Source organism: Periplaneta americana, chromosome 6 (assembly GCF_040183065.1).
Source record: "Periplaneta americana isolate PAMFEO1 chromosome 6, P.americana_PAMFEO1_priV1, whole genome shotgun sequence".
In the NCBI taxonomy this organism is placed as follows: Eukaryota; Metazoa; Arthropoda; class Insecta; order Blattodea; family Blattidae; genus Periplaneta; species Periplaneta americana.
In genome coordinates this window covers 99,636,657-99,658,823 of record NC_091122.1, presented here as the reverse complement: position 1 = coordinate 99,658,823, position 22,167 = coordinate 99,636,657, and the positions used below count along the sequence as shown (strand labels likewise).

At 36.2% G+C, this 22,167-nt stretch overlaps 1 protein-coding gene across 1 annotated transcript in view; it reads right to left on the bottom strand.

Annotated features, from left to right (window-relative positions):
* Window positions 1-22,167, bottom strand: part of LOC138701546 (serine-rich adhesin for platelets-like) — a 283,122-nt gene that overhangs the window by 44,730 nt on the left and 216,225 nt on the right. The window contains exon 11 of the mRNA XM_069828550.1: window positions 15,168-15,344. Coding sequence (XP_069684651.1) covers window positions 15,168-15,344 — 177 coding nt within the window. The remainder of the gene's footprint in view (window positions 1-15,167; window positions 15,345-22,167) is intronic.

Sequence of the window (22,167 nt, the reverse complement as noted above, 5' to 3'; positions counted from 1 at the left end):
TATTTAATATGAAATGGAGCAGGATTTTGTCATTAGTATTTTTGTTATTAAAATTGTTCATAATTTACATTAGCGGTATTTTAAATTTTATATACCGTTATTATTATTTTTATTTTTATTACTGTTATTATTATTATTATTATTATTATTATTATTATTATTATTATTATTATTATGTTACGGTAGGCCTATATTTATTAATATTACATTAATGAATATCCTTACAAAATCTTTGAAACGTAATATTTTCACAGACATCCAATTTTTAACATATTTTAACTTCAGTTTAATTTCGTATAATAAAAATGATTTTGTCATTATTACATGTACACAATAATCATATGTATATATATATATATATATATAATTTGTATATGATAGGTAAGACACTTTACATAACAGGAAAATGCATGGATACAATCAAATATATTGAAATGAATTTAATTAAACACAATAATGGAACATGGAACTCATCAAGGATAAATGAAGCTGGCATGATGAATATATTGAATGAGGGGTAGGAGGACTATACCCCATGTCGATGTAAATTTTGTTACTCTGACAGTGAATAATTAGAGAAGAGAAAACGATTATTGATGAACAAAAACTGAAATATAAATATGTCATTTTTTTAAGTTCAATTGGGGGGGGGGGGGAGTTCTAACCCTGTAATTCCCCCTTGCGTACGCCCTGATAAAATTTAATAATGAATTCATTAATTATTTCTTCGGCAATGCAATCTCATCACTATGAAATTCATACGACTACAGTATTTCATATACTGAATTAATAGTCCTGCAGTATCATTAAAAACAATATGTTTACAATGGAACTGAAGATATAACAAATTCAGACTTCAGAAAAAATGATAAGATGAAGTACGCTCGGTACATTTAGGTGTAGAACGCTCTTTCTCAGCATACAATTTCATATCAAGCGATGAAGTATCAAATTCTTCTTGTTTAAAACTCTGGAAAAATGCTAATAATTCATAGTGAAGCTATAATGAAACCACACTTGTTACAGAAATAAATAACAAATTCTGTGTGTTTGTTCGATATTTTTATTTCATTTAAATTTATGAATGCATTCCTTTTCTTTAATTCTGATAATTTTTCTAACATACTTCAAGGTGTATGTTTAGTTTAATAAGCTATGCAAAGGAAACGTTATGTTTAGATGTCTGAAATTCCATTCTTAGAACTCAAATATCTACTGTATAATCGTGATAACAGTCTACGTTGATAAATTTTCTACTAGACGCGTTTGTTTGGTACACACTGTATATTATCACACTGCATCAAAGAACACAAATATTTCTCTTAGAAAGCAGTGCACGTTAACTTTTTCTCGCAGTCATTTTTTTACAAATTGTTTTCACTTAATAAAATCACTTCGCGTTATTTCTCACCTTCGTTAACAGATCTTCTCTTCTTGGGCAGATAGGTGGGTGTCCCGGGGGGCGGTGGCGCCCCGATGCAAGGGATCCAGCCCACTCGAGTTGTCATGTCTCACACCACACTGCACTCCATAACCTCACAAGCCGTCTGTCTTTTTTTCCCCCCGCTCGAGTCGAAATTTTTTATAAATGCATACTTCCTGTCTTATTGTTATTAGTTTTGTGCGTTGTTTGTCGATATGCGGTGGGCTACGGACGAATCAACTACCACTACTACTAGAGAGCGTTCGAGTCCTTGGACGGACTTAACCTACATGGTCCCCAGTTGCCGACTGCACCATCGCGCCGGCCCCCGCTATAATAGAACGAGTAGCCCCGGATAAAGTATTCTGAAATAGCTTCAGTCGGCGGTCTGCTAAACTGGCTGTCCCGAGGGAAAAACCCTGTGACCCCGGCAAGCGGTTCCTCGGGCTATCGGACACGGTCTGCCCAGTTGGCACCGCCGCGTATTCTATTCAGGTGGTTGTTATGTACTTGCTTTTGTCAGTTCACAAGTCCCTACAGTTACTTATAACTTTAGCGAGTGTCATTTATTTGGTCGAGGCGGTGAACAACCGTTCTCATGAGGAATCTGTGCCATTTTATAACATTTATCTAATGTGTTTTCTTGGCGGTTGTTTCTAATTTATCATGATACAAAGTAGAAAGAGAAACTATTCTGCTGTTACTGTGAAAAAAAAATAACTTAAGTATTTTCACGGTAATATAACTCTGTTTTTGGGCATGGATTCTGTCCATCTCTGCAGCATTTCAGTCGAAACAATGATTTTCTCAGAATCGCTTCTTACAACTTTTTTTCTACATTTTTGCTACAAATAACACGATTTATGCAGTACATGCATGTTTATAAGGATTTGAGGTTTTAAAGAGCTGTAAAGGTAAGGGTTCACTACATCGTATCGCACTCCTCGTACGAATCGCACGTAACGGATATTTTAAGTACAGTACGTTCACTGTAACGGCTCTACCTCTTCGTCTCATCGGATTCTCTATCAGCTGTTTAAAACATATGACGTACGATATTGACATTACTGAAAACAGAGGAGTTTTGAGGTTAGAGAATAAGAATTTGTAATTGTTTCACGGTTCTTAATTGAAGAGGAAGAAACGAAAGAGATATTGGTTACATAACATATATGTAAGAAACGACTTGATTACTGTAATGGGAATACCTCGAATTATACAATTCTTCGCAATTTTTACAAGCGAAATAAATTTTCTGTCTGCCATTTTGGCGCGACACTGAACATAGCACAACATAAGTTAATAGTAACAGTTGAGCAATTAAAATTGATTTATTAAAGAAGGCCATGATCGCACGCATCGGAAAAGTTGCTCATCCGAGAAAAGTGAACGGATTTAGTTTGTGTACAGGATTAAGCTTCGAACCGAAACATTTTTAAGAAAATAATTTTAGAATTTAAAATATGTTTTCATTCAGTAGCTGGTAATGATTAGTCTATTACCATTTACCTCAGCGTCCTCATCTATAAGTGATGCGTCGTAACTGTAGATATTTTTGCCGCCATAGCCGTTGCCCATGGTGCATCATGAAAATGATAGCAACAGATGATGATGAATGGAGCAATGGTGAACTACTGATAGGGGAGATAGTAGTTTCCCATAAGAATCTACCGCCGGGCACCGTCTCTGTCCATCACAAATTCCACATGAACTTACTGGAATTGGAACCGGGTTACGGGCGTAGAACGCAGACGTGGCAACTATTTGCCTGCGGTATGTCATGCCGGTTTGAAGATAGGTTTACACACACGAATTATTTCTAAAAGTTAGCATGACCCTAACCAATCAGGAAATATGTTAAAAATGGTATACATTTAAAACACTTTTGTAACTACTTTGTTATTGTGTTGTTACCTAACAAAATTTAATTGGCAATGTTACTTGTGATGTATCCATTATTATTAGTAGGATATGTCGATTAACTAATTATTAGCGATAGATCCATACATGTAAATAAAAATAGAGCATTATTTAAGAACTAAAATTTCGTTTATGTACCATTGCAGTCCTCGGTGTCTGACACAGTTAATTGTTTTTTATGCTTAAGTTAATCAATATCAAGCATTTCAACAAGAAATAACTGAGATTTTGAACTGTTAAAAATTAATGTACCATTGGACGCCCCAGGATGTAGCACATATATTAGTGTCTTCTTTATAAGTGAATGAAGAACATATCCTTTTCAGTGCTAAATAATTGTGATTTAGAACTGTTGTAACATGCAGTAGGCAGTGAAAAAGTGTCTTACCTCTTCGTTTACTTTTATAGTCGTCGTATTCAGACATACAAATTTTTTTTAAGTTAAAACTTAAATAAAATTGGTAATGAAAATGTATGTACCATTTTAGGTGACACTGTTTATTTTATACAAATTTCCGAATTATACCGCTTTCAGAAATAGATATTTTAACTTTATTTGGAGTGCAGAGAGTTTCTGTACCACCACTTGTGACGCAATTGTTTTATTACTTAATTATTTTGAGGAAAAATAGCATTTATATGAGAGTTTAAAACTAATTTGTATGGACTGTTTAACAGAAAAAGTCATTTTGTCTCTGAAACAAAATAAATTCTTATCTAGTTTTATTTCTGATCGTGAAGGTGAAATATCTTAATTTTAATTTTTTTTAGACTAGATCTTTGTATATAATCATCTTCATCGTCATCATCATAATCATTACCCTTTGGTAATGTTTGGTCCTCTTCTGAGAATTATGAATATGAAAAGATAGAAACATTTACAAGTACTCTACTGGATTGTTCTGATCATGTGGTCAGCATGGTGCAAGATCATCGCTTATAACAGTAGGGGACAGTGGGATTTTCGTACGCATCGAATAATTGTACATCTAAGTTTTAGGATATGGCACCACTCTATGGCCGTGTTCGGTGAGTTAAATTTAGCGGCAACATTGGTAACGTCAATTTAGTCCAGTGTTAGCACTGTGCTGTTGATTCTTCTGTTACTTTGCTTCTAAGACCATTCAGAGCTAAACTATTCTAATGACAACAATTGGGGTATTCGCACGCAGTTGTGCTTCCCAGTACTCCTGCGTTCCAACATTCAATCACAAGAAATTGATTCTATCAGTAAGTGCCTGTCTTGTGGTGAATTCGGTAAAGACAATGAACTTTGGTATCTTTGTGCCCTGTGTTCAGGATGGGGTCACTCAGATTGCAATGCTGTTGAAATTCTTTAAAATTTCATTTGTGACTTCTGCCAATCCACATGAAAGAAAATTTAGTGTTATGTTTCTTTAATTTTTGCATATTGTTGCTAAATATTGATTCTATAACTACTAAAACATATTTCAATTGCATTTGTATCTGCATACTACTACCCGAACTGCCTGCGTTCCATTTCTCCAGTCCACATCTGTGGAGTAACGGTCAGCGCGTCTGGCTGCGAAACCAGGTGGCCCGGGTTCGATTCCCGGTCGGGGCAAGTTACTTGGTTGAGGTTTTTTCCGGGTTTTCCCTCAACCCAATATGAGCAAATGCTGCGTAACTTTCGGTGCTGGACCTCGGACTCATTTCACCGGCATTATCACCTTCATCTCATTCAGACGCTAAATAACCTAAGCTGTTGATAAAGCTTCGTAAAATAACCTACTAAAAAATCCATTTCTCCACTTGATAGAGTAATGACACGCATTACAACTTTTTCCTATATCAGTACAAAAGAATATTGTTTATAAATTCATTTTGTAACTTCTGAATATTATTAGAATCTAATTGTTTTATTATCTCCGAAAGTTCGAGTGTTAATATTAAAGTTACCTTGGAATTTATAAAAATAGGAAGTTAGGTGCGTGTAATTACTCCACTTCCTAGATGAGGCGCACACATTCAGTCTAGTAAGAAAGATACACATATATCCGTATTTTATAGTGAATTGAACCTGTTTCGGCTTGATTTTTAACTAGAAACGACGTCCCTTGAACCACAGCTGAGAACTACACTTCGAACAATGTTATTGAAATAGAACTGTAATTTCTCACAAATATATGTTAATGTGTGGTCAAACGTCCCTATTTTTGCAGGGCTGCAGTACAGTATGTATGTATGTATAGTAGGTTATTTTACGACGCTTTATCAACATCTCAGGTTATTTAGCGTCTGAATGGGTGAAGGTGATAATGACAGTGAAATGAGTCCGGGGTCCAACATCGAAAGTTACCCAGCATTTGCTCAGATTGAGTTGAGGGAAAACCCCGGAAAAAACCTCAACCAGGTAACTTGCCCCGACCGGGAATCGAACCGGGGTCACCTGGTTTCGCGGCTAGACGCGCTAACCGTTACTCCACAGGTGTGGACTGTATGTATGTATGTATGTATGTATGTATGTATGTATGTATGTATGTATGTATGTATTTTATTTTTTTATTTTAGTAGGTTATTTTACGACGCTTTATCAACATCTTAGTTTATTTAGCGTCTGAATGAGATGAAGGTGATAATGCCGGCGAAATGAGTCCGGGATTCAGCACCGAGAGTTGGGTTGAGGGAATACCCCGGGAAAAACCTCAACCAGGTAACTTGCCCCGACCGAAAATCGAACCCGGGCCACCTGGTTTCGCGGCCAGACGCGCTAACCGTTATTCCACAGGTGTGGACTGTATGTATGTATGTATGTATGTTTGTATGTATTTATGTATTTATTTATTCTGTGTATGTATATATATATGATAACATTTATCTTTTAACTTTCCATATCATAGTTTCAAAGAAGAAAGTTATCAATATTGTTCACGAAATACTGGTATTGGTGATTGTTATTACCAGGGAAAGGATTTATATGTAAATACATATTTACTTATAAAGCTAATATAATTTATATTTTGCATTATCTTTATGTTTCACAATGTGTAGGGTTGAAAAATCCTACTTTTATTTTCCATATTTTTCCATATTTTAGAGTTTAGTACATATTTTCGTTAATTTCCATATATTTTCCATATTTCATATAAAACAGTCCATATTATATTAGGTTTAACAATAAAACAAAACAAAATTCCATTAACTTTTAAAAATACATTTCAACAATAGAGATTTAAACACATGTTCAGTAATCCCTTTAACATCAGAGTTATTTGAAAATTAGCAGTCCTATCAACAATGGGAAAGTAAGTTACAAAACTGTATTAATTTAATTTAAAATTTTTAACAGACTTCAGTTGTGCAGCTCAACAGTTAAATGCCAGTCAGAGTACACATAGGTTCAGTTTTGTAAATCATACTATAAAGACGGTAAATATGCCAAAAGTACGTCATTCAGTCAATTTAAAATCAAAACTAACAAGTTACATTTCAGAATTTAAAGAAGATGGTTTATCAACTGACAATAAAATATTATTTTGTAATTTGTGTCAGTGTGCAGTATCATCTACACAAAAGTTCCTGGTGCAACAACACATTACAACTAGTAAACATCAGGCCAACAAACAACTAAATTCCAAGCAGAGACAATTGTTTTTAACACAACCAACAACATCGAATGTAAGATCTGAGTTTAACATCGACCTGTGCCGTTCTCTCATCTCTGCTGATATTCCTCTCTACAAACTAAAGAATAAGGTCTTCAGGGAATTCCTTGAAAAATATACTCAACATACAATCCCGGATGAGTCAACACTTAGGAAGACGTATGCTCCATCCATCTACGATGAGACAATACAGAAGATAAGAGATGAAATTAAAGATAGTTCAATTTGGGTTTCCATTGATGAGACTCCCGACAAAGAAGGTAGACTTGTTGGTAATGTAGTTATCGGTTTGTTAAGTGAACAATATTCTGAACGAATTCTTTTACATTGTGATGTTCTAGAAAAGTGCAATAACAAAACTATAGTTAAACTGTTCAACGAAGCTATGGGTATCCTGTGGCCAAAGGGTATTATGTACGATAATGTGTTATTCTTTATTAGCGATGCTGCCCCTTATATGGTCAAAGCTGGACAAGCATTATCTGTTGTATATCCTAAATTGACTCATTTTACTTGTGTGGCGCATGCATTTCATCGTGTGGCAGAAGTGGTCAGAGACAATTTCCCTAAAGTAGATTTGTTGATTTCATCAGTGAAAAAAGTATTTCTCAAAGCTCCCAGTAGAGTTAACGTGTTGAAAGAAATGTACCCTGAAATTCCATTGCCACCAAAGCCAATTTTAACTAGATGGGGTACATGGCTAGAAGCAGTTGAATATTATGCCGAACATATAGACTCTATTAACAATGTTCTCCTTGCATTGGACTCTGAAGATGCAGTCTCAATTGATACTTCGAAAACAGTTACCTGTGACATAAGTGTGAAGAATGACTTAGCTCACATTCAGCATACATTTTCATGCATCATAAAAACGCTCAAAAGTCTCCAAAATAGGCACCTTTCACTATCTGAAAGTTTTGAAATTATAAATAGTACTGTGGAACAACTGAATCGTGGTAGAGGTAAAGTTGCAGATGCAGTAAGAGCTAAGGTGGACACTGTACTTTCAAAAAACCCTGGATATGAAGAACTACAAAAGGTTGTTGCTGTGATGAGTGGTGAATCAACAGTGAAGATTAACTTGGACTTATCCCCAGCAGACATTGTGAAATTGAATTATGTACCAGTTACTTCTTGTGACGTCGAACGCTCTTTTAGTCAGTATAAATCTATCCTCAGAGACAATAGAAGAAGATTCACTTTTCAGCACTTGAAAGAAATGTTTGTAACCTATTGTTATGGTAACAGACAATAAAAATTGTGTTTTGTTGAAACTACATTGGAAGATAAGGTACGTCCATTATATTTTTTGTTTAGTTTGATTAAAATGTACCAATATTTAACGTACATAGTCATTTTTTTATAATTTTAAGTCCATATTTAATTCCATATTTTGGTAAAAATCCATATTTAATTCCATATTTTGGTAAAAATAACTACATATATATTTACATATTTCATATATTTTTAGTCCATATAAATCCGTTCCCTGGTTATTACAATGCGTTAATTTTGGTAAATCTCCATCGTCATGATTCCATTATGATCATTAATTTAATTCTGTGCACATTCAAGATTTTCTTGCTAAAATGTTGCACTTTCACAGTGTGGTTCACTATAATATAGCATGTAACATATTATGTTTAACAAATCCTTGTTCTGTAAGCTTAAACTACAATCTTGAAAACATGTAGGCCTACAAATTGCTTATATACAATTTTAGAAACTGTCAAATAGCCCTTCCTGCTTCCATCCTCCTCCTCCTCCTCCTCCTCCTCATCATCATCATCATCATCATCGTCGTCGTCGTCGTCGTCGTCTTTATTTTGTTTTCCTTATTCAAGAATCAATTTGATTGATTTGTTCAGGATCCAAAACTATTCTTGCCTTTAAGAGTTCGTCTTTATCTGTTTATGAGTTCTTTTGGTATGAACGTGTCTAGCGTTTATGAAAAGCGGATTCCTGTATCCTAGTCACTTATCTATCGCGATCATGTCCTTTCGCTTTGGTAGAGAATAGAGCTTCGATAAATCAATTCATTGCTTGGAAGAGGTGTAGGTTGTCTTATTCCATTCCTGGCAAAGAAAAGGAAATCACGACGTTCCGAAAATTATTTTCGTCTATAAAGCTGGGACTTCCTTTTCGCAATGGAAAAATTCTAATCTACACTTTTTGTAAATAATTCAGCATTGCTTTCTTCATCAGATGAATGCAATTCAATGCTCCTCTTCCATAACATTTTCGGTCTTCGTCTTCCTTTGACCTTGGGAGTTCCAAAGCGATGCTTACACTTCAACTACATCTTTATCTTTGAGCGACGTGTGTCCAATACATATCCACTATCTCCTCTTTAGGCCGTGTCTCAAAGTTACATTTTCAGCTGAAGTGAACTAGATTGTTGACTAAATAGCCGGATGTGACGTCAGAAGTTATGATTCAAAGCTACATAGTGCATAGCAATCAAGTCCGTAGTAGCTAGTAAACGAAAATGCTTGCTTGATTGCTGACTTGTTCACTAAACAAACATAGATACCTCATCAGCAATTGGGGTTATGAAATCTGAAAATGCTTTGGAAGTGAAATAATGTAAATATAATGTAGAATAACACGTTAACTTTGAACACTGACATTGTTAGTACCTTCTGTACAATGTTTTAAATATTATTGTAATATATTAAGCCCTTATCTTTTCGACATGACTCGTAACGAAACTGCATTAGGACACTGCCTTCTTAATTAAGTGCTGCACCGTGATGTCATGGTTTTATAAAAACAGTCTATGAAGAAGGCCATGTTTCAAGCATACATTTCCAAAACTCCTTGTGTAGTTTACAAGCCACGTAGTTGCTAGTCACTAGTGTGCAATTTAGACCTTAGCTTTGAGACACGGCCTCAGTTGTGTGTCAATCATTCTTCTTCGGCTTTTCTCTACAACTCTTCATTTGATACAAATAGCCGAAATATAAGTACAGAATATTTTTATAAGGCATCTATTGACAAAAGTTTGGAGATTATTCATAATTCCAGCGTTAACTTTCCAGAATACTTTTATAAGGCATCTATTGACAAAAGTTTGGAGATTATTCATAATTCCAGCGTTAACTTTCCAAGTTTCACATCCATGAAGAAGGATAGTTCTGACAATCCACCATGTCAAGTGTAATTAATAGGCCTACTAATATTGAGGGTATCTTTAATATACTTATCTCTTCTTTATTTTTATTTTTATATTGCCGTATGCATTCTGCAACCGACCACAAAAGTCAAACATTTCAGTTTTTCATGTCACTGTGAGCAATGTTTCGTTGCATATGGAAAAGTTGGAACAGCCATTGTTCTATACAAATTATACAACGGCGTCTGTTCTTCTTTTCATGGACTTCGTTAAATGATATTAAATCCATTAATTCTATATTCCTCCTTAAGTTGCATAGGTTGCACTCTAAAAGTTAAATTCTTTAATTTACTTTATTACCTATATTTCGTTCAATAGTAATTTCAGCTTTAACAGATTCTTTTCCTTTCATAGTGGTTGTAAATAAAATACACATTTTAACTTAGAGCGTTTTCTTCTGATTTCTCGACAGATCACAGGAGTCGCAAGTTTTGGTATACTTTCTTGATGTGATAGGAAGCGTAATTTTTGTAAATACTTGTTTGAATTCGTTCGATCACTGAATTAGAGGAATTCGTCAATCTTTATTTAACCCCCCGAGTTTAGCTTGAAGTATTCACTTGTTCTAAAAACGTATCTAGGCGACGACATTGCCAAACACTGTTCCAATCATTAGACATTTCAAGCGTTCGGATTCTCAGGAGCCGCGTGAGATCCTACACTCATCAGCAGCCCCGACACCGCGACGGAAATAGATGAAGAGTCTCCAATAAATCACTAAATCTACAGATAAAAAAGTGTCTCGGCGCCAATGTGTGTCTGTCGTCCACCCACCCGAAACAACATAGACGATCATTAGTCTGTTATGCCGACAAGAAAATTATATCTAGGCCTAATTCAAAAGGTAACTTCCAAATGGAAATATTTTTGGAAAGCATTTTTAGAAGGTTTTGATATGAGAATTTGCCCTACAAAATAATGCTGAACTGATCAGGAATAGGAAAAGAAATTGGCTAGGTCACTGGCTAAGAAGAAACTACATACCTACTGAAGACTGTACTGGAAGGGATGGTGCATGGGGAAAAAAGTTCGGGCAGAAGATGTCAGATGATGACATTAAGATATAGATCGTATGTGAGAATTAAGAGGAAGGAGGAAAATAGGAAAGATTGGAGAGTATTGGGATAGGAATAAAATAACTGCCTTCGAATAAAAAAAACTATGAATGAATGAATGAAAGAAAGAAAGTATGAATGTAGAACAACCATAACGTATATTGGCGTAGTTCAAATTGTAAGAGCACTTGCCTGATGAGAGGTGAATTCAGAAGTGGGTTGCATATCTGCTCGGGCACGTTACTTGATTTGTTTTTTCCCCAGAGTTTTCCCAACTACAAGGCGAATGTTAGATGATTATACAGAGTATTAAAAAGGGTCTAATATTTTAATAGGTGGTAGAACTCATCAAAATAAGTAAAAAAAAAAGTCAAATCAATATATGTCCTGAAATTAATATCTTCCGAGATATTAGAACTTACTTATCCATAGCAGATGCTGGATGTGAATTCCATTCATCATAACACATCCTTCTGTTCGACGTCTTAGGAACCACATAATGAGTCGACCTGGTTTGCGAGTTGGTATAGTGCTGGCCTTCTATGCCCAAGGTTGCGGGTTCGATCTCGGGCCAGGTCAATGGCATTGAAGTGTGCTTAAATGCGACACGCTCATGTCAGTAGATTTACTGGCATGTAAAAGAACTCCTGTGGGACAAAATTCCGGCACATCCGGCGACGCTGATATAACCTCTGCAGTTGCGAGCGTCGTTAAATAAAACATAACATAACCACATAATGATATTTCTGGTTGGTTTCGCGGATGTACTGGCAGGCATTGAAGACATTCTTCTATAGCGTTTAAACGTCTTCAATGTGTGTTGCATACGCTAAGGCCTTTAAGTGTCCCTATAACAAAAAGTCCAAGGATTAAGATCTCGAGAAGGAGTGGGGCATGGTACAGGACCTCTCCGACCAATCCATCGAATATTAACTACCCGTGTTAGATGTCTGAGACTGTTAAGGAAACGAGCTGGTGCTCTGTCATGTATGAACCACAATTGTAATCTTTGATGGTATGACACTTCCTTAAGCAAGACGGGCAATTGGTTTGCTGAGAAATACCGATACTGAGAACCAGTTAATCTGCGAGGTAGAATGTGTTTCCCTATTAACCTGTCACCAACTCACGAATTTTAAAGTATTTTTTTTCTTAAAAACTGTCAAGTTTAGGACTCAAGTTTATTGGTTTTCTTGTTGTGATGCGTACTACCAACCTTCAAAATAATATACCCTTTTTTAAAAACCCTGTATAGTGAATCATTAGCCAAATTTTGCCAATACCATTTCACTACCTTCAATTCCATCGATGTAAAATAACTTAATACTTGGTACGGCGTCGTTGGGCGTAAATAACCTACTAAAATGTAACTAGCATCCCAAATAGAGTAGGGGCCCAATTACCGGACAGGTCCTATTTTCATTTTATTTTTGTAAACATTTAATTATTGAATAGGTTCATGTTTTTCATTTAACAGGTCATGTAGTACTACAAATGAATAATACATGTTATCTGCACTGAAAAAAAAAACATATAAAGCACTAAAGAATCTCAATCAAACAAATACTATATTCAAAAATTGTGAAAAGCACAGTATTTGACCAATCTATTTCAAAATTACCAAATTTCAAATTGTGAAGTTTCCATAATCTACTACCGGTATTGGAAGACTTCCTATAGTCCAAGATATCGCGTTAATTCAGTATCATTAGGAGGCGAATAATAGTAGCCATCCATCTTAAGAGGAAGATTTTTTTTACTTAAAAATTTGCCGCTCCTGAAAATTTTTCGTCGTAGGCAGCTGGCTACTCTGTCTATGCGCAAATTCGCTCTTATTCTAGGCAAAAATTATTTTCAGTTTGTATTCTTTGTATCCTTTGTTACTGTTACTTAGGAAGCATCCTTAGATAAAGTATCAGTCGGTATCAACAGCACTGTATCAACTGGTAGGTTATTTCTGCTGTGCTTGGAAAAAGTGGCATATGTCAGTTTCCCCAAACATTTTTATTAATTTATTGACAACTTACGGAACATCTGCTCGCTTGGGAAAAGAGACATAAGTATTTCTCCCATTACAATAATTCATACAGAAGAAAATCAAATCGACATAAACCAGTGTGAAGACAGTTTTTTTCCTTCTTTTGTAAATTTAACATTTTTTACTTGTGCCACTTTTCCCGAGCACTGCAGATTTAGCGTCGGCGTAATTTATGTTAGCGAGATGTATTTGGCGAGTTGAACACAAGGATTCGTCATAGATTACCTCGTATAATAGACCCAAGTGGGAATCGAACCAACCCCCGAGCGCAACTTTGAATCAGCAAACACACCTGCCGCCTGAGCTACGCCGATGGAAATTTTAAATTTATTTTAACCTTAAACTTCGCTTATAAAATTTGTACGTATACACTGGTATTTCTTGGGAAACGTACTTGAAGCATGTTATTATCTGACATCAATTAGTAATGTCTTTCTTTCTTCCTTTGTTTGTTTCTCTTTTTTGTTGACCTGGTTGGCGAGTGGGTATAGCGCTGGCCTTCTGTGCCCAAGGTTGCGGGTTCGATCCCGGGCCAGGTCGATAGCATTTAAGTGTGCTTAAATGCGACAGGCTCATGTCAGTAGATTTACTGGCATGTAAAAGAACTCCTGCGGGACAAAATTCCGGCACATCCGGCGACGCTGATGTAACCTCTGCTGTTACGAGCGTCGTTAAATAAAACATAACATTTAACATTTCTTTCTTTTGTGAGATAATCGTATTACTGAAATATATTTTAAAGCTTCTGATTTAAATTCCAGTATGCGGTCAGAACACGACAATTATAATTATGACAAGATATGTCTAAATGCAGGCTTTGTCATATACTTCATGCAGTTCATGCATTGAATTCGCCGACCTTCCAATTGATATAACAGAAGGTTTTGTCGCACAATTGATTAGTTTCCAATGCTGAACACTTGAAAATTAAGTAATTTACTCTTCTCGATTAGGGACGGTTTAATTGACACCAATTTTTGGTTTATTGACATTGTACATGCACGTCGGCTGGTATCGTTTCATACTGTGGCGTCATCAGATGTTGGCGTGGTGACGTTGGTTGAGAACTGAGCATTTGCGGACTGCATATAGAATTTTGTTTTCATGCATCTTTTTAAATTAACAAATGCCTTTAAGGTGTGTTGGTGGGGGGAACAAAGAATGTCCATTTTTAGCGAATGTATGATAAATTATGTACACATTGTGTAGGTGGCAACTGGGTCTGCAGAACTGTCCAGTTACAAAAAATTTAAAAGTGGAAATATTCATGCAAGGTAACGTTAAACATTTGGTACACTGCTTAAAAACCAGGAATGTTCAGGTATTAAAACTTATTTTTCTCGATAATGATGTATTGTGACATTCCCTGTTCCCACCCCTCCCCCCGACAAGAAATGTACTACATGGTGTCAACAGCTTGACTTCTTGTTCGATGGAAACTACTTCTAAATATCCATAGTCTAATGCCGAGTTTGAATTCATGATACTTGATTGCATAAACAAATCCTGTGTCACATTGAAAACTTGAAAATATCAATTTCTTTTTTTTTATTAGGTTATTTTACGACGCATTATCAACAGCTTAGGTTATTTAGCGTCTGAATGAGATGAAGGTGATAATGCCGGTGAAATGATTCCGGGGTCCAACACCGAAAGTTACTCAGCATTTTCTCATATTGGGTTGAGGGAAAGCCCCGGAAAAAACCTCAACCAGGTAACTTGCCCCGACCGGAAATCTAACCCGGGCCACCTGGTTTCGCGGCTAGACGTGCTAACCGTTACTCCACAGGTGTGGACTCCATTTCTTAGACTAGTTTTTAAACACGACGCAGTTCTTAACGCTTTCCATGTCTGAACATGCAGAGGCTAAAGAGTTAAACATTTTGTTACACGCCTCAAGGAACAAAATGGTGACTGGAATTGCACTCACCCTCGTGGACCCATTTGACGGAACGCTTCTTCCGGTTGACGTACATGGATTGACCCTTGCTCTGCTGGTTGCTGATATCGCTCAGGGACTGAGAGATGCGCCTGGCCAGCTCCACTTGGTCCTCCACGGTCGGGTGAAGACTGGGCTTGTAGAAGCTGGACGAGGCGAACATCTTCCCTGCGGACAAGAGAGTGCGAATGAAAGGACAAATAAATTAGCAAATCGATGGATTGATTCTTGGATGGATGGTTGGTGGGTCGGTGGATGAATGGATGGATTGATAAATGAATTAATGGTTGTGTAGGTGAGTGAATGGATTAGAGACGGAAGAATAGTTGGAATAGTCTGAGAATGAAGAAATTTGAAGACCTGGTTGGTTGGTTGGTTGGTTGGTTACTTGCTTACTAACGTCTCTATATACTGAATGAATATTTAGATCTTTTGGATTCTACAGTATGAACAGTGACGGTGCGTTAATAAGAGCACAAAAGCACGTGAATTCCTTGATTCCGTTAATGCACGACTATTTTCATTATTTAATGTCGATTTGACGTACTGGGGATGTATAATATTTGAATCGAGTAGTTTAAACTTCCTGCAAGTTAAGAGGTTAGGTACAGCTTACAGCAGTAAAATTTTGGAAATATATAACATTTTTTTCCTTCATTACTGTATCTTGTACAGTAATGAAAATTTATATGTGTAAAACACTGTCCTTCTGCTATATGAAAAAATATTTTACGATAAAAAAATATTTACATTTTTTTTTTCAAAATTCATTTCACTGTGCAGTGATAAAGCATTTCCCACATAACTCAAAAACTATCCAACATTCTGTGATGAAATTTTTTGTGTGTATTTTAGCATGTTATATCTACAATATGATGCAAGATCACTTCTCTACCTTTGATAGATTATCTGACAAAAAATAAATTCATTTAAAAATGGTCAAGTATCAGTACTTTCTTCTAACACAAAATAAAAAATATATATTATTTATTAAGGAATGTAGTTGAAAGAGCATGATATTGTAAACGTGAGTTTCAGTAATAAAATAAAAGAGGAGAACATGAAAAAGTTAACAAATTCATGAATTATGAGGGAAACGCTTCATCACTGCACAATGAACTGCCACCATTTTGAATTTGTAAAAAAAAGTATGAATAATTTTTTTTTTCGTATAGCATCAGGATAGTGTTTTACACATACCAATTATCGCTATTGTACAAGATAGAGTAATGGAGGAAAAAAAAATGTTGAATATTTCCAAAAATGTTACGGCTGTAAGCTGTACCTAACCCCTTATGTAGAATTCTTATATAAATATGGCAACGTATGTTCACATGAAAGTCGTGCTCTTTTGAAGGACGTTACACGACTTGACAAGCATGCGTGGGACAAAATCGTCTGTATAGCTGGCCGCTTATGACTTATCAAGAGCACAAGGCGTTAAGTGAACATTGAATCTATCCTGCAGATGTCAGGTGCGTCGATGCGTTCTCGAAGTAGGAAATAGTCTATATTTTAATCTACAGGTGTCAGCATTTCTCGCTGTCGGAGCTTTTATTTTGTATGTGTGTGTGTATACAGTACTGGTACGGGAGTGTAGTTTGTGAATTATAGTACTATACTTTTAGTTAGCTATATGTGCCATGCTATAATGCCATCATACAAGGGAAACGTGGTGAGCAAACTAAAATAAAATAATTGGGGTTTTATTGTTATTATTATTATTATTATTATTATTATTATTATTATCATTACTATTATTATTATTAATTTTTTTAACTTATACATGATCTTTTTTGACATTGAGACGTTAGAATAATGACACGTATATTAAACCTTCGAAATTTGACTAATGATTTCAAGTTTTCTTCGGTTTTGGAACATAAAGTTGTGAACACCCGCAACATTTTATCACGAGCCGTCACTAAGTACGAAACATTCCATATTTCACGTAGAGGTACATCTTGATTCAGGGATTTTCGCCCCTGCAAAAAGTCAGTAGATAGACTAAGAGCGAGTTGCTCATCACTACTGGCGGGCTGGGTCACACAGGTCAGGCCACGCAGTCATAACACCTGACACTTCCTTCTTACCATGTCGCGGTACACTTCGTCTTAAAACACAATATTCTTCCACACCTCCCGTTACTAACCTCTACGTCTGTTAACTAAACAATGTCATGATGACTTATATTTTCTTGACATGAGTGTCCCTCAGCTTCGAGCATAGATATTATTTTCATTCTTCCTCTTTCCTCTTCCCCTCCTATGCACATTTGTGATTAAATTTCTTTCTTATGACGCAACACACAGCTCGCTGACTAGCCAAACAACCAAGGACAGGGGCCATTAACGCTGAATCGAGTTGTACCTGTAAGTGGTTATTCATAATTCCCTATTAAAGATCTTCAAGTAGGAATGATGACATAAGAGTTGAATTTTGAAGTAGATGGGAAATATCTGACAAATTTGATTTGGAGCCTCTGTCATTTAGGGACTCTTTCTTCTTCTCCTCTTCACATATTAGACTTATTGCCTGTTTCGACTTCATAGTCATGACTTTATTGTTGGCCCTTTGGTCTTCCCACATCTCTCGTTCCCGAATGTATGTTATTTTGGGCAGTCTGGTCTGTCATTCTATGTGGGTGTTGTTGTCACGGTACTACAGTCTTTTTTTTTTTAGTTCCATCTCATCTCTTATGTCACACACTGTTTCCGCGTGTTACTTGACTATTCGCCGCGCCGATACACATACCAGAGTTTACTGGTCATCAAAGATTGCATGATGGTTTTCATTATTTTTTTTTATTGTGTTTCCCATGGTTCTCACTAGCATCTTTTGTCTGTATTTTCTGCTGAACTCCTTACATCATTGTGGTAATGGATAGGTCTTTGTGCGTAATGCCGACTTCGTTTATTTTCCTTTATCCGCTGACTGAGGAAGATCTATTCACAGAGGCCAATATTAAAAGATAAAACCACACAATTTGTTATTTTGATACCGATAAGTCTCCGTGGACACTTTTCCAGAAGCGGCACATTTAAATTTTGCTACACACTTCTAGATTTTTCGTGATTATATTGCTATCTGATAGTCTAGAAATTTTGAAAGTATTGACAAACATAATCAACTTCAATTCATAGAATAGTTACAAAAAGTTCATTAAGAGTTTATAATCAATAATTTTGAAGTGAGCAAGATTCCGTATTAAAAATTAAATTTGAAGATGTGTACGCAGGTAGACCATTGCATAGCAAGTATGATGAACTTGGTTTTATTCCATGAAATTTGAAAATAAAATCTGCTCAAAATGTACATCTGGTTGCTTGATAATTAAAAACACGAATACAGCATCTTCAAGCACATAGTAGAGTATGTAACTTATTAATTTAATTCCATGAAAATAGTTTACTGTGCTGCATAGAACATCGTATTAAATATAAGTGACGTAAATTACGTGTAATTTACGTAAAATATTTATCATTTATATGTTGATAAGTGATTGATAGCTATATGACCGGAGGTCAATGCTGTCATTCAACACTGTAACGCACTGCAGCCAAATAAATAAATAAATAAATAAATAAATAAATAAAATAAATAAAAATGTGTACCATGTAATTTATATGACCATCCCCAGTGACCGCACAGAGAGCGATGTGAAATCGGTTGTGAGTCTACCGCCGTTCTGTGCATCCATAGTAGCCTACCCTGTCCTTTCAAGTAGCACAATATGCACATACCCTATCCTTTCAAGTAGCATGATGCTGTGTCGTTTATGGGTATTTGGTCGTTATCCTACCCTATTATACCCCACTAGTACACAAATTGTCCTTTCAAGTAGCACATGCAACATGAAACTCGTTTTTAAACTCACGGTACCATAAGATTATTAGTGGGATGGTAGATAATATCCTGCAGCTACCAATTTTGAGAGGGCTGGTTCAATTGTAGATACTATAGATGCCCAAAGTCGCAAGTTTAGCTCAACATTAAATTTACTTCTGTGTGTGTTCTTCAAGAAGACCAAGGCTAAGAATGGACACTGGACACAAGTATGTTGCAGCAAATTACATTTAAGTGTTGTAGTGCAATTCGGAAAACATAGCCATGCATGCAACTAATATTGTAAAAGGTCTTTTGAGGAAACATGATTTTAAGATCGAATCAGAAGATAATTCTAACTGCTTCTCTTAGAATACAGGCTTTCACGGCCGACGTCTATAGATAAAGGATTCTTCGGGCTGACAAGCAAACATTCTCATGGTGGCAGATAAAGAAGTTCTTTTTCTTCCACGATGTTAATAATATCGAAACAAGTGCTTGTACAAATTTTGGCGCAATTACGAGGGCCGTAGAAATAAGTTTCCCTGTGGCCGTTAACAGAAATAAGATAGAATTTTATCGGAAACATTTATTGGAACAGATACAACTGTTCAGCTATTTTTCAACATATTCCCCACTGGAATTGAACTATTTGTCATACCATGGAATCGACAGAGAGGTGTAGATGGCTGTCACACACTGGTTTCGATCCCAGGCGGCAGACTTCTACGACACAGGGATACAAATGTTGATCCCACGTTATGATCAAATATGTCTCAATTCCGGTGGGGAATATGTTGAAAAATAGCTAATAATTGCTGTGTCTGTTTCAGTAAATCTTTCCGTGAAATTGTATTTTCTCTTCTGCAAACGCCCGCAGGTAAACTTATTTTTACGGCTCTCGTAATTGCGCTCGAGTGGCCAAAATTTGTATAAGCACTTGTTTTGACATTATTAACATGGTGGAAGAAAAAAAAACTTTCATATCTGTCCCCATGAGAATATTTGCTTGTGAGAGGCCGTGGCCTATTGGCTGTGTTGGATCCAGACGTTTTGTCTAGAGATATGGAAGACATCTTCAGTGGCGAGGCACACTTAGGCTAAGTGATCTCGGTGTATTAGGGCCAACTTTCTTCTGTGTTGATGTTTTTCCATTTTCTCCTTTCCTCCAACATTTTCGCAGTGACCCAAGGTTTCTTAATACTCACACCTTCTCTGTAATTATTGTTTCTCCTGCTGCTATATGTATACAGCTTTTAGATGAGTCCAGGACTCATTACTATTCTCAGGTCTAGATTCTAATGTAGCGACTTTCGCTTGAAAATTTACTTCAAATTTTCTTCTTCCCTCTTCGTTCTTCAATTTTCCCTGTTCAATTTCTTCATCACCTGTCTTCCTGTTATCTTCCTCAGACAAATAACATGATCTGAGTTAATATCCGCTCCTGGTAAAGTATTTGCACTTTTAAAGTAATTTCAGAATCTTTCATGTAACCAGTATATAGCCTATTTGATATCTTCTTTCGTCCCTTGGACAAGTCCAGGTGTATATTCTTCGTTTATGTTGTTGAAATAATGTATTTTAAAGTAATTGCATTTCTTTTATAGAAATTCACCAAAGATTCTCCTCTGCCATTTCTTTTTCTCAATCCATATTTTCCAACTATTCTTAAATTTTATCCTCCTACTACTGCGTGCCAGTCGCCCATTAGGATTATGCATGCTCCCTTCTTCTCCTTCTTCTTCTTCTTCTTCTTCTTCTACTCAACAATTTCTATCTTGTCATAGCTTTCCTCCACTTCCTCCTCTGCTAATCCACTATGTGGCATGTAAATTTGCACTAGCACTAAGTCTCTTTTCTTCCGTACTGGTCTCACCATTATCATCCGATTGTCTACATAACGCACTGATACCACTTTATCTTTCACACGTGGTCCCAGTAATACACCAACACCGTGACTTCATTTGCACTCACCATTTTAATAAAACAACCTAAATTCATCACTCACCAATACACCACCATTTTCTCACCACACTTCTCATATTCCCATCACATCCACTGTTTTTGTTCTCATTTCTTCCTTCAAGATGCAGAAGAGTCCTCACATTTCATGTTCCAATCCTCTATCTTCTTTTCTTTTCTCGTGTCCTTCACCAGTATTCCCTTCCCGGACATCCGAATAGGAAGATAGTTTATGTCTGGAACCTTTTACCGTAGAAAGACTCATCATGTGTGCCATATTTTCAGTTTTTCTTAGGAAGGATAAATGCGGTAGCTCCCCATTGCTTTCCACACACCACTCGCTCTTTCGCATCTTAAAGGATCGCTGGAGGTTCCAGCGTGGAGGTGAGGAGAGTGGATTTGGCTAACTAGGCGCTTTGGACATCACAGAAATTCATCGTAATCAGTTGTATCAGGGTTTTTGACCTGATTAGAGACCGGGAAATCCCAATTAGTATATCAATTAAAAGAGCGGCAGACAGTAACTTTCGCAACCAATAAACCTTAGACTTTTTTGCATTGCATAATTTCTTTATACTGTATTTCGTTTTGCGTTATTAACGTTCATCCAAAACAATATTGTGATTCCAGAAGCATATTGCAAGTCATCAGGTAATATTTTTATTATGTGGTGGGTCTTAAGTATAATAGAAAGACCGGTTCGCTTCTGATTCGGATAAATATTACTTCAGTGAAGTACTTTCGTCAGTTAGCTTACAGAAATGAAGAGAGATGTACCGAGCGATTTGGATCGGGAGGTTCGTGGTTCGATTCCCCGACTGACCAACCTAACTGTGGTTTTTCCGTGGTTTTCAGCAGTTACTTAGGTAAATGGCGGATTGGAATTTTCATTGCCACGGTCCATTCATTTTATCTTCACCTCCCGTGTAGAAGAAGAATTTATAATATCAATTTTTTGTTTACCACCTGTGCTTATCTTAATATTTGGATTTATGAACGTTTTCGACACTTGGTGTGTGTCATCTTCAGATATGGGGCCTATGTCATTGTGTGTTGTGAAGCCCTAGTTTCTTAATTATGTTGTGGGTTGTTCACTTGTGTATTGCCTTTCATGATTTCTTAGTTTACTATAGGCAGTATGTGGTTGGTTATTGTGATTCTGTTAAGTTCTATCTATTGCAAAACCCGTATAGGACAATAAAAT